This window comes from Protopterus annectens, chromosome 14.part0 (genome assembly GCF_019279795.1).
Source record: "Protopterus annectens isolate FY-2018-M chromosome 14.part0, PAN1.0, whole genome shotgun sequence".
Lineage (NCBI taxonomy): Eukaryota > Metazoa > Chordata > Ceratodontiformes > Protopteridae > Protopterus > Protopterus annectens.
In genome coordinates this window covers 501374704-501388512 of record NC_056748.1, presented here as the reverse complement: position 1 = coordinate 501388512, position 13809 = coordinate 501374704, and the positions used below count along the sequence as shown (strand labels likewise).

At 35.3% G+C, this 13809-nt stretch overlaps 1 protein-coding gene across 1 annotated transcript in view; it reads right to left on the bottom strand.

Annotated features, from left to right (window-relative positions):
* Nucleotides 1–13582, bottom strand: part of LOC122788794 (vomeronasal type-2 receptor 26-like) — a 129754-nt gene extending 116172 nt beyond the window's left edge. The window contains exons 1-2 of the mRNA XM_044055678.1: nucleotides 13325–13582; nucleotides 3404–3631 (exon numbers count right to left, since the gene is read on the bottom strand). Of these exons, the coding sequence (XP_043911613.1) occupies nucleotides 3404–3631; nucleotides 13325–13582 (486 nt within the window). The remainder of the gene's footprint in view (nucleotides 1–3403; nucleotides 3632–13324) is intronic.
* Between the last annotated feature and the right edge of the window lie 227 nt (nucleotides 13583–13809).

Sequence of the window (13809 nt, the reverse complement as noted above, 5' to 3'; positions counted from 1 at the left end):
GTGCAGCTCAGCAGAGGGCATATTGAGCTTCTGGTGAATATGAGGAAAATACTGACTTGTGTAGACAAAAGATACTTTTATGAATTGAGACAAACCTCAGTAGTCATATTGTGTAGGTCAATTTTTGTATCTACATAAAAGCAATAAATAGCTAGTCTTAGTAGTTGAAAAGGACTGCATCTGTTGAGAAAATTATTGTTCTAATGAGCCTAGAACAGTATTATTTCAAAGCTGTTTATCAATGTATTTTATTTAAAAGTTCAGCCAACAAACTAATTTCCTCAGCAGCAAAATTAGAACAACCCCTCTAAACTCCTGTAACCCTCGCTGTTCCCTCTTCATTGGGAATTACAGTATACAGGGAACATACATCTGCAGTTGCTAACCACGTGTCATCTCTTAAAGAAACGTTTTTCACACTTTCTTTAAAATCAAACGAATCCTTAATGTATGATTCCGCTATAGTAATTGCTTTGTGTAAGCATCTGTCAACATATATAGCCATGGACTCAGTTTTACTGCCACTATTGGCCACTTTGTTTGTTTGTGTCTTTCGGCTTTTCCCAGTTAGGGGTTGCCACAGCAGAACTCCGGTCCGCTAATGAATGGCAGTAGATTTTTACATGCCGAGTTGCCAGCCCTGACGCACAATATCCACCCAATTTACTTCTCCATAAAAATCAGCATCAGATAATACATCATAAATGCTTTTTTTATAAAACTTGTAGTCCATGACTATTACTGCATTTCCCTTATCTGCTTTGGTGATGTAAATATCTTTATCATCCATAAGCAGCTGCAATGCATCATTCTCTATCTTAGACATTCTTACTATGGTTATTTAATTCATCTCTGATTTATTTTTCACACGTGAGTAAAAATGCTTCTAACTCCGGCCTAAGGAGAGGATTAAAAACACTAGGTTTCCTGAAACAATGTTGTTTACATGCCCTATCTTGAAAAAGACATTTCAGATTTATTTTTTGCACAAAACCCCTCAAGGCATTAATCACAGACAAAATGTTGGCCCTTAAAGATGGCACAAAATTAAGTCCTTTGCTTAGAACATTGATTTGTTCTGCATTTAACACCACAGAAGATAAGGGCACTATTTTAAAATTCAAAATGACAGTACCTTTATTAAATGATTGTCCTAATTCCAGTTGTGCTGCTGGTACTTCTCTCCAGTTCCTTTTTGCACATTGTATGATCTTGTTGCTTGCTGACAGCAACACTGCTCGCTCCTGTTCCCATAAAAGTTCCCCTTGAAGTTTTTGTTGTTGCTGAAAAACTTCTTTTTCCCTTTGTTGTAGAAAACCTTCTTTTTCTGTCCATAACCTTGATATTTTTGTCCCCATGACTGCTTCCTCGGCTCCCAAGTTTGTTGCTTGCTGACTATCTGCACCCAGCTTCTCAAGCCTGTACCTCCATCCTGGTAAACATCGACATGCTGAAAAACCTGTTTGTTGTTTCCTTCATTAATACAATTCATAGCTTGATCCACTGTGCCCTCCGCCGATTGTACTTCTTTTGTTCTAATTCTTTTATTTGCTCTACTTTCCATCGCCTCCTCAGCCTCTGAATTACAACCCACATCAGTTGCAGCTACTGCCGGAACAGGCTGAATAACATGAAACCCTTTCTGATAGTCCACCTCGTCTCTTTTGAATTTCTTTAATTTCCTTTTTTGTTGTATTTTGTTTTCTTTATTTAGTTTTGCTTGTATAGATTCCATCTTTGACTCAAAATTTGTAGAGGAAACCTTACCCTTAAGGGAGCTGTACTGGCTAATTACACTGTCATTCAAAATAGCCAATTTATGCCTCACATCCTCTAATAACAATTGCACATAGTGCAGGCCAACGCTTTCATTTAGTGCTTTCCACATACTAAACAGCTCTTCAGAAGAAAACTCCCCAACAGGCTTACTGTTCACTCTGAGTCCTCTCGGCACCCTTTCAACCTGCAAACAGGCTTCAAAAAACAAAATATCCCATTGCAGTCTTTTTACTTTTAAGAAGTTATTCTCAACTGTACTAAACTCACGACGATGGCCAAAATACACAAAAACTTGGATATACCAAGTTTTAGACCTATAGTGGCCAACAGTGGCAGTAAAACTGAGTCCATGGCTATATATGTTGACAGATGCTTACACAAAGCAATTATTATAGCGGAATCATACAGTAAGGATTTGTTTGATTTTAAAGAAAGTGTGAAAACGTTTCTTTAAGAGATGACACATGGTTAGTAACTGCAGATGTATGTTCCCTGTATACTGTAATTCCCAATGAAGAGGGAATAGAGAGGGTTACAGGAGTTTTGAGGGGTTGTTCTAATTTCGCTGATGAAGAAATTAATGTATTTTATTTGTTGACTAAAATGTTTCATTTGGTCACAGCCCATTTCAGCAGTACTGCCCTTTAGAAAAGAATTTCATTAGCACAGAAAAAATAACAGGCAATTTGGCAATTATAAATTGTATAAGATAAACACAGGGCAGCATTTTAGTACAACATTTTGCATTGCTGCTTAAAGGAGATGCAATTGACCTGAGTCTAAAGATCCTTAATATTTTTGAGTTTATTTTCCTACTGGGAATAAAAGATTCTTACCCAAATGCGTGCATCAAGCATTTTTTACACGTTGAGTAAATCAGACAGTCAGACTACGTAGGGCAAGAAGATGTATTTGTTTGAGAAGCTAATGATCTAGACAGATACTACTGTTTGAGGGGTTTAATCTCTTCATAGGGAAAACAAATGTTATTTTACATGATTTTCCACAGATGTTCCTTGCTTAGTTCTTTTAGCTGACATTTACTTACTGTCAGTCTGACTGCTGGAGTAGCAGAGTATAAAATGCTGTCATTAATGAGACCAGAATGTGTGTGTGTGTGTGTGTGTGTGTGTGTGTGTGTGTGTGTGTGTGTGTGTGTGTGTGCGTGCGTGCGTGCGCGTGCGTGTGTGTGTGTGTGTGTGTGTGCGTGCGTGCGTGTGTGTGTGTGTGTGTGTGTGTGTGTGTGTGTGTGTGTGTGCGTGCGTGTGTGTGTCTCTGTGTCTCTGTGTTTAAAGGAATAAGTAAGCGCAATGTTTTATAAGGATGAGTTGCTTTTGTAGTCTATTTAAAAATGTAAAAGTAATGTCAAACGTGATTGTGCAACATATGGCCATGCTTTGCAAACATGGCATTATGCGTGCATGCATCAGCAGTCTGTAATATTTAGGTTACATGTACATGGTAAGAAATTGAATTTAATTTGGTAAGAATAGTTATCTTAATGTTCCATGAAAGAAATGCATAACAGGAAAAGGGAGCCTACTTTAGTTGCTATTAACTATAATTTGTTAGGGGGTGAATAATAAAAAAATAATATAACCAATTTCTATGACATAGGTCTGACCTGATTGTCTTTTTCATTCCATAAAACAATACTCATGTTGATTATGATTTCTTTCCCTTTTGGAGCCCTAGGGTCAACTCTTCCAACTTTTATAAACTTGAAAATGTCCACAGTTGGTATTTGTACATTAACAATATCATAGGTTGTTAGAGCATCCCCGTTTGCATCAAAATAAATTTCTTCATCAGATCCTGTATAAAAATGGACATTTCTCACATAGTGCAATACCTGTATGAATAAAACAGAAAGAGCAAAAGGAAGCAAATGTTGTTTACCACTGTAGACCATAGTGTTCATATTATGTAACAAATGGATATGGATAGTGTTCGTATTATGTAACAAATGGATACGGATAGTGTTCGTATTATGTAACAAATGGATACGGATAGTGTTTGTATTATGTAACAAATGGGTATGGATAGTGTTCGTATTATGTAACAAATAGATATGGATAGTGTTCGTATTATGTAACAAATGGATACGGATAGTGTTCGTATTATGTAACAAATGGATATGGATAGTGTTCATATTATGTAACAAATGGATATGGATAGTGTTCATAGTATGTAACAAATGGATATGGATAGTGATTGTAGTATGTAACCAATGAATATGGATAGTGTTCGTATTATGTAACAAATGGATATGGATACTGTTCGGATTATGTAACAAATGGATATGGATAGTGTTCGTATTATGTAGCAAATGGATATGGATACTGATCGTAGTATGTAACAAATGGATATGGATAGTGTTCATATTATGTAACAAATGGATATGGATAGTGTTCGTATTATGTAACAAATGGATATGGATAGTGTTTGTATTATGTAACAAATGGATATGGATAGTATTCGTATTATGTAACAAATGGATATGGATAGTGTTCATATTATGTAACAAATGGATATGGATAGTATTCGTATTAGGTAACAAATGGATATGGATAGTGTTCGTATTATGTAACAAATGGATATGGGTAGTGTTCGTATTATGTAACAAATGGATATGGATACTGTTCGTATTATGTAACAAATGGATATGGATAGTGTTCGTATTATGTAACAAATGGATATGGGTAGTGTTCATATTATGTAACAAATGGATATGGATAGTGTTCGTATTTTGTAACAAATGGATATGGATAGTGTTCGTATTATGTAACAAATGGATATGGATAGTTTTTGTATTATGTAACACATGGATATGGATAGTGTTCGTATTATGTAACAAATGGATATGGATCATGTTCGCATTATGTAACAAATGGATATGGATAGTATTCGTATTATGTAACAAATGGATATGGATAGTGTTCGTATTATGTAACAAATGGATATGGATAGTATTCGTATTAGGTAACAAATGGATATGGATAGTGTTCGTATTATGTAACAAATGGATATGGGTAGTGTTCGTATTATGTAACAAATGGATATGGATACTGTTCGTATTATGTAACAAATGGATATGGATATTGTTCGTATTATGTAACAAATGGATATGGGTAGTGTTCATATTATGTAACAAATGGATATGGATAGTGTTCGTATTTTGTAACAAATGGATATGGATAGTGTTCGTATTATGTAACAAATGGATATGGATAGTTTTTGTATTATGTAACACATGGATATGGATAGTGTTCGTATTATGTAACAAATGGATATGGATCGTGTTCGCATTATGTAACAAATGGATATGGATAGTGTTCGTATTATGTAACAAATGGATATGGATAGTGTTTGTATTATGTAACAAATGGATATGGATAGTGTTCGTATTATGCAACAAATGGATATGAATAGTGATCGTTGTATGTAACAAATGAATATGAATAGTGTTCGTATTATGTATCAAATGGATATGGATAGTGTTCGTATTATGTTACAAATGAATATGGATACTGATCATAGTATGTAACAAATGGATATGGATAGTGTTCGTATTATGTAACAAATGGATATGGATAGTGTTTGTATTATGTAACAAATGGATATGGATATTGTTCGTATTATGTAACAAATGGATATGGATACTGTTCGTATTATGTAACAAATGGATATGGATAGTGTTCGTATTATGTAACAAATGGATATGGATAGTGTTCGTATTATGTAACAAATGGATATGGATAGTGTTCGTAATATGTAACAAATGGATATGGATAGTGTTCGTATTATGTAACAAATGGATATGGATAGTGTTCGTATTATGTAACAAATGGGTATGGATAGTGTTCGTATTATGTAACAAATGGATATGGATAGTGATCGTAGTATGTAACCAATGAATATGGATAGTGTTCATATTATGTAACAAATGGATATGGATAGTGTCCTTATTATGTAACAAATGGATATGGATATTCGTATTATATAACAAATGGATATGGATAGTGTTCGTATTATGTAACAAATGGATATGGATAGTGTTCGTATTATGTAATAAATGGATATGGATAGTGTTCGTATTATGCAACAAATGGATATGGATAGTGTTCGTATTATGTAACAAATGGATATTGATAGTGTTCGTATTATTTAACAAATGGATATGGATAGTGTTCGTATTATGTAACAAATGGATATGGATAGTGTTCGTATTATGTAACAAATGGATATGGATAGTGTACGCATTATGTAACAAATGGATATGGTACTTTTTTGTATCAGTATTCCATTTTACATTTTTACAACCTTAACAAAACACTTTTAAATATGGCTCGGTCAATCCTGCATTAGAAAATGATGTAGAACTTACAACTATCCTTGTATCAGCAATCAGTAAAAATGTATCAGTAAAATGCCCAAGGTTTTCCTTTAACATATTGTCCCGTAGTGGTTTTCACTCAATATTGGCATTTTCCCCATCCCCAACCTATTTCCCAGATGCAGCAAACAGTCTCTAGTTTTCACCTTTTTTTCACAATTCTCTGTTACTCATATTTGCCAGGTACACAATTTCTGGGCTTCAATTCCCTAAACAATGCTGTTCATGCTTGCCTCAGGTTAGTGAGCCCAGTAAGGAGGCATTGTCACAAATGTCCAAGTGTTGAACCTACTGAGCTTTTGGTTTCCAGAGTTTTTGTAACAGTCACTTATGTACAAGTGTGTTTGCAGAATACCCAGTGTTATATTTCCCTGACCAGTATGCTTGAGAAGTCTTTTGCCAATTGCATAATATATACTACAAAAGTGATTTATAGATATATATATATATATATATATATATATATATATATATATATATATATATATATATATATATAGACACACCTATATACATATCTCTCTCTCTCTCTCTCTATATATATATATATATATATATATATATATATCTACACATGCACATGCACACACATGCACACACATGCACAGACACACACACACACACACACACACACACACACACACACACACACACACACACACACACACACACACACATGCACGCACACACACACACACACACACACACACCCACACACACACATTACTATGATAGATATTATACAGCCACACATGTATACATGTCTGCACAAAAATTAAATCTATACTACTGTATTTTAATAAGTATGTATTACCTGCCAGGGCTGTATATTGTAACTGTTGGAGCAGGATCCATTAATGAAAGGTCCAAATCCAGGTTTGCACTTAATGAGATTATCTAAGGCATGTGCAAATGCATAAACAGCAAGGTAAGCATGGTATGTGTAACTCAAATCATTCAATTCAAATATATCTTCATTTAGATCTTCCAGATTCTCACTTCCTGTGCAGTACAATGTTTTTGCTGTTTTTAAATGTAGGTATCTGTTCAGTGGTGGCCATTCACATTTAAAATAGTCCTGCCAAAATGTTCTAATAAAAATATCATTTGGCGATGCAGCTGGATTCAAGCCATAGAGAAATTCTTTAAAACCAGGCATGTCAGATGCTGATGGAGCTAATCCTAATGTTCCATTTAATAAAATCCATGTTTCTTTAGAGAAAAACCCTGACGTTATTGTACAAGATGCAGTTAAAATTAACACTTTTCCAAATGCATTCTGTGCATAAAGGGCATCTAGTGCAGCCTTTGTGTGGACTTCATCACTGTTTATAATCACTACCTTTACAGAAGACTTCATGACCACATCAACAATCTGAACAAATTTTTCTTTTGTGTACCTCACATGGATCTTTTCTATAAAAGCAACACATCCACCAGTCCGTTGGATCTCCTTTTTTAAATCCTGGGCACCAATTTCACCCAGATCATTGTCCGATGTTAACATCCCTACCCAAGTCCAGCCAAAGTACCAGACTAATTGAGCCAGAGCATAATTTTGGAATATGTTTCCAGGCACAGTGCGTAAGAAAGAGGGAAACTTCAGTTTATCACTTAGGGTAGAGAGCGTTGCTCCATGGCTTATCTAAAGTGAAAGTATCAGTATTAAAATAAAATGTCAGATTGTTGTCATTATTATTGATTTCATGTAACAAAATCCATAACTGTAGCATAACACATGCAATAAATGGTATTTTTTTAATATACGGCCATTTGAATATAATTGACTGACCATGTAAATTACATTTTTGTGTTTATAGAAGGTATGTGATCACTCAGCCATCAGCAACATAAACATTTTTTCACAGAAAACACCTTCTCAGAACATAATATTGTCAGATGAACGGATTCGTAAAATATATATAGCACAAATGATTATGAAAGTGGCTGCTTTATTCAAAGCAATAGCAATCCTACATATGTATAACAATTTTAAAATATTCAAAATGGTATTTATAAATGTATATTTCCCCTTACATGAGTCATTTTGCACAGTGACAAAGCCTTCTGAGCTACCCCATCAAGAGACACAGAGGCAAACGTCTTAATGTTTCCCTGTGCCTGGCTGAACAAACTCAAGATGTTAGCTGAACCTGGGCACAGGTGCATGTCCTGTTCATGTTCTTGCATCAGCAGGCCACTGACTGAGTTAATATTGCTGTTTTTGTAAGCCTTGGAAGTATAAGACACACAAGTTAGATGGCTTAGAAAAACTTTTCTGGTAATCTTAATAAACTTATTGGTCATGTTAATACTTTCACTGACCATATGAGAGCTTCTGAATGCATGTTTCCCTGTAAGAAGGACTGATTCTCTTGCATTCGTGGTTACAAATTACTATCAATATTTTTAATCCGTGTTTATATTAACTTTTTATTCATGACTGTTTACAATGTTAATAATAAAATTACAAATATGTGCTCTACACTAACATTGCAGGTACACTCAGTAGGGATAGAATTCACAGAACTACTGTCACCCTTCATTGTCTAAGCACCTGGAACTGTCTCGGACAATACACAGTGTCACTGATGGATTCTTATTTTGGTTGTTCTCCATTCATTTAACTTTTTGTTCTCTTGCAAGAGTTTCTTTCCTATGGAATTTGAAAATGTAGTAAACCTTTGTAAGGAAGGCAATAGCATAGGAAAATGGTACTGAGAGGCATAGGTCACCGACTACTTCTGGAAAAGTTAGGAATTATTAAATATAAGCAGAGCATATAAATCAGTGACTGTGGAGATTAAGGTCAGGGTATGAGGTACAGACAAACTGTAAGTACACAAAGACATTTGATCCTCCGTCTGTGAACACAATTATTAATTTGAGTTTATTTGCTTTTAATTGAGTAATACTGGGGCAGTTAGGCTAATTCCATGTTCACAAATAATGACATCAGCACATTTGACTAAAAGTCTCTTGTCTTTATCAGTGGAAACTGCAAAGGGAAAAATCTCATTTCACTTGAGGTGCTGTAACCTCAAGTTGTTATTACAACTAATGAGATGTGAGGAGTATTGACCCCTGTCTAAGGAGTGTTGAGGGCAGGCCCCCATTCAGAACAACAAGTTTACCACATTGTGCTAGTTCCATGCTGAGGATTTTGTACGCATAAACACAGTTTGCAATCATCAAAAAAATAGACACTGATCAGATGGAATTGGATGGCATGATGACATACAATTAGCTGTCCTTCCTTTAGGAATGTATATATATTATGTGTGTTTGTGTTTATAATCATTGTTTCACAGATATATCAGTGCTCAAATATGTTTGTTTTGTGCTGCAGTATAAACTTTAAGAAACAAATGAAAAAAGAAGAAAGCTGTATATCACCAGTTATTAATGATGCAGGTTTAGAATCTCTGTGTTAAGAAACACTTGATAAATATGAATACTGTCAGTCTGCTGTTTGGGAGCTTGCACTGAGGCTTTTTTTACAATACTAACAATCTGATGATGGATGCCCTGGTAATCTGCTTTGAGGCAAGAGGTTGGTCTCAAATGATGCAAAACTTCAGTGCATTTTGAGAAAGGTACACTAAACTGGCAATGTTAATCTACGGTGCTGCCATGCAGATCATTAAATGGAGTCATTATGCATGTCTGTAATATAGGCACTGCACTTCGTGGGTGTCCAGTGCTTAGGAGATCCTTAGGTATATGGGCAATAAAGAATTTTCTAATGTAAAGCAGTTGAGGTAGATCACTGACAGAAGCAGAAGACTGAAAATAAGATGCAGATCATTCATGACAGATATATGAGTGATACAAGAGGGGGAGCTTAGTGAGATGTGGGAGGGAGATCATAGTGAGATGTGGGAGGGAGATCTTATTGTGAGGCTAAAGAATAGTAGGCTGAAGGCGAATATTTCTAGAAAAATAAGGTTTAAGCAGGTTCTATCACTTATTTGAAGGTTCTGAATGCAGAGGCAAGAGACTCTAATCACCATTAGAGATAGGAGGATGTAAGTACAGAGATAAACTAGTCACTGCAGAGGTGTAGCTAGCTGTTTTTGCATCTTTGTGTCGTCCCCCAATCTAGTGTCTCACCAAAAAAAAAAAAAAAGAAAAGAAAAAATGCTCTTTACAGACCTGAAGAACAAAAAGAAAAAAAAAACTATTTTCCTCTTTTAAATTGTAACAGACTGTTTGCTACAATTGTAGCAAGCAGCTGCAACAGTTTCAGTGTCTCTACCACACATGTAGTGTTACAGCACTTCGGATTAGGGTTCCACCTGTCCCACTTTGAGAGGGACAGTCCCGCTTTGGTCAGTTGTGTCCTGCAAAAAAATTGTAAAAATGGTAAATGTCCTGAGATTTTAGGGCAAAGTTATTACCTATATTTTATGTATTAATTTCATAAAACAGTTATTCTGTATCAGAAACACCTAAATGTTATAAGAAATAGAATAAGCAACTAAAATGCTACAAGAATAAGCTTTTATTTAGGAAAAGAAGTGAAGTTCTGTTTTGTGTACTGGCCCTGGGTATGTTTCGGCCTGCAAAATCTGACGTTTGAACCAAAAATGTCCCACTTTGGGCATTTGAAAAGGTGGCAACCCTACTTCGGATTTGACCACAAGTACAATACAAGCATTTCTGTATTTATTTATAAATGCTGATAGGCACTAACAGCCTCTTTAACCCAACCCTAGCTATGGTATAGATATGGTAGACAATGAACTTTGATTATCACCAGGGGTTGGATAGAGTAAACAGAAGACCCTTGTTATCATTGAAAAAGTGGAGTGGAGGATAGGATTTCAGTTACCTTCATGGGTGTGAGAGGCTAGGCAGAGAGTTTGGTTATAACTAAGACAGAGAGGTGGTAAGCAGGAAACTCTGTCTCCTCACCGCCTGAGGGGTTTGGGGAAGCTTTTATATTACTGCCAAACTGGGGTAACAATTTTCTATGCTTTTTTCTTCAGAGCTAACAAGCAGGATAAAAAATTATTATTAATAAAAGCATCATTGTTCTGAGGCATTGTGTAATTATATTAAAGGGTTCTGACATTTTTTTTTCTTCAGACACAATGATTCAGATAATATTTTACAGAATGTAATTATGATTATATAAATCTGTCTTTTAGCCAAGATTCCTTACTTCAGAAATAGTACTAGATGCTTTTCCATTTTCTCAGCTATCATTTGTGAAGATTAGTTACAGCACCAAAATACACGGAGAAGTTTAAATCGGGTCAAACCCATTGTGTATCATGGAACATGATGGAACGAGTCTCACAGTTAAGAGTTCTATAGACTGAGCTGATATTGCGTTTTATATTTTATAACAAAATAGCACAATGAACCATTTGTAAATTCAGCAATTACTGGCAATACAGACTTCGGTTCTGTTATTATACAATAGATTCTTTCAAAATAAACCATTAAAAAATAAAATACATTTCAATAACCTAGGTTTCCAACTTTTACTCTGTGCTAATGGCTGAAGTTATCTGTGTGCCAGAGCCCATGCATGATGCAGGTGTGTTCTATATGTCGTTGTGTCATATTCTACACATCAGCAAGTACTCAGTCATATGTTACAAGGTAGAATAGCCTTAGTAATTATTTTAGACATGACATTAGAATGGCTAAGTCAGCTGATCCAGAGTACATTTTTAGCCATAGTCTGAGACAAATAAAGTCAAACAAGAAACAACAGACACAAAGATGAGTAACAACAGTATACATCGTCATCATAAACAAGGAAGTTTAGCCCCTTATGTTCAAAATAATCATCCATAAAGCATTTTAATAAGTTAGTGTCCTTATATAGTCCTTACACTGCGGTGGTGGTGCTGCGGTAGCATTGTCGCCTCACGTAAGATGTTGTCCTGTTCGATTCTCAGCTAAAGTATCTTCTGTGTGGAGACATGCATGGATGGACGTACCTTCGTTGAAGGTTGTGCATCGGGGCTGGCAACTCGGCATGTAAAAATCTACTGCCAATCATTAGCGGACCGGAGTACCGCTGTGGCGACCCCTAACCGGGAAAAGCCAAAAGACACAACAAGTGTCCTTATATAGTCCTTGAGTTCTGCACTAAAGTTTTATATTGGAAGTTGTAAGAGAGGTGTGGATTTGTACAGGGAAACTCATTCGATAACCTGGAGGTACTCATTGAAACATTTTGCTGTTTGAGACCAATCTGTGATGGGACAAAAGTTAGTAAATTCAAGTAGAAGAAGAACAGTGAATCACAGAGGGGAGTGCTGAAGAAAGAAGCTGCATCCTGAATAGGATAATAGATGAGGTTTACGTTTTAGTCATTTATAAAGCATGAGTGAGCAGATGTTGGATGGGAACATTTAGTTTCAGTAGTTAGTTATAGAAAATAAAGTGCAGTAATGCTGTGCAGGAGGGTAAATCAGAGTAAAATGGCAGAGCTTTATATGCAGGAAATGAAGACAAGAACAAATGGACAAGGACTCAACAACTGCTATAACCACAACATGCTCCATAAGTAGGAATTCACATCTTTACTGAGGCAAACCTATTGCGTAGTGAATGACATACTAGGTTCCCTAGCTAGGAAATAAAATTAAATTTGAATCAGTAGTCTCAGACATAAAGAATAAAAACCATGGAAAAGCACACTGTACAAAAGGTGAAGTCAGTTCATTCTCATACTGTTTTTTGTTCTATGAATGTTCAACAATGTTCATACTATTTTTGCTCTGTGAACGTTGAACTTAACTAACTATGCTGTCTATATTCAGAACTGAAGCTTCTTCTTTAGAATATCTGTTAACACAGTTAAGTATTTCTTTTTTATGTAACAGTGACTCTCACTTCTTTATGTACTCTGTATTCACAACAAAGAAATCTGCATTACCAATATTATTAACAGATAGATATATCATACCCTTATTGTTAAGATCTGGTATTTATTCTTAGTACATAAATTTGTATAACAGTCTGTAACCAGGTTTATACTGAGACAGAGCAAATTGCTTGATTAACTGATAGCAAAATATTTATGAGAAAGGAATAGCATCTTGTTTGGATAAACAGTTTTTCTGGAATGTATACAGCATACTCATAGAGTCTTTACTCTAAAAATAAAACTCACTCTTTCCATACCTGAGGAAATCTGTAGAGCCCCAAAATCCTTGTCATGGGAATAGAAATTGATGAAATGAGGTCTCCAATGACCCCTGGCCTCAGTGGCTGAGATTTACAGTTGTAATTTGGAATGAGGTCTGGGATGCCAGACAGAAGAGTCAAAGAAGCCTCAGTTGATCTAGTTTCAGAGTAGCAAGTGTCATATATCTGAAATCCTAAAGTGATGTTTGTTAACAGCCGAGGGTTTTGATTAACCTCATGTATGGCAAAAATCATTCCTAGTACATCTCGATAAACTCTTATATGCAATCTGTGGAATATCAGAGATACAGTGTTATACCATTCAAAAATATGCATATTCTATCCATTTGACAGCCATCTTGATCAGTGTACATGTATCTGTTATACAGCATAGGGAAAATAACTGCTTTTTAAAGTCCTCTGATGTCAAAACATAACAACTAACATAAAAATATAGGTAAATAATATTACAGAATATTCAT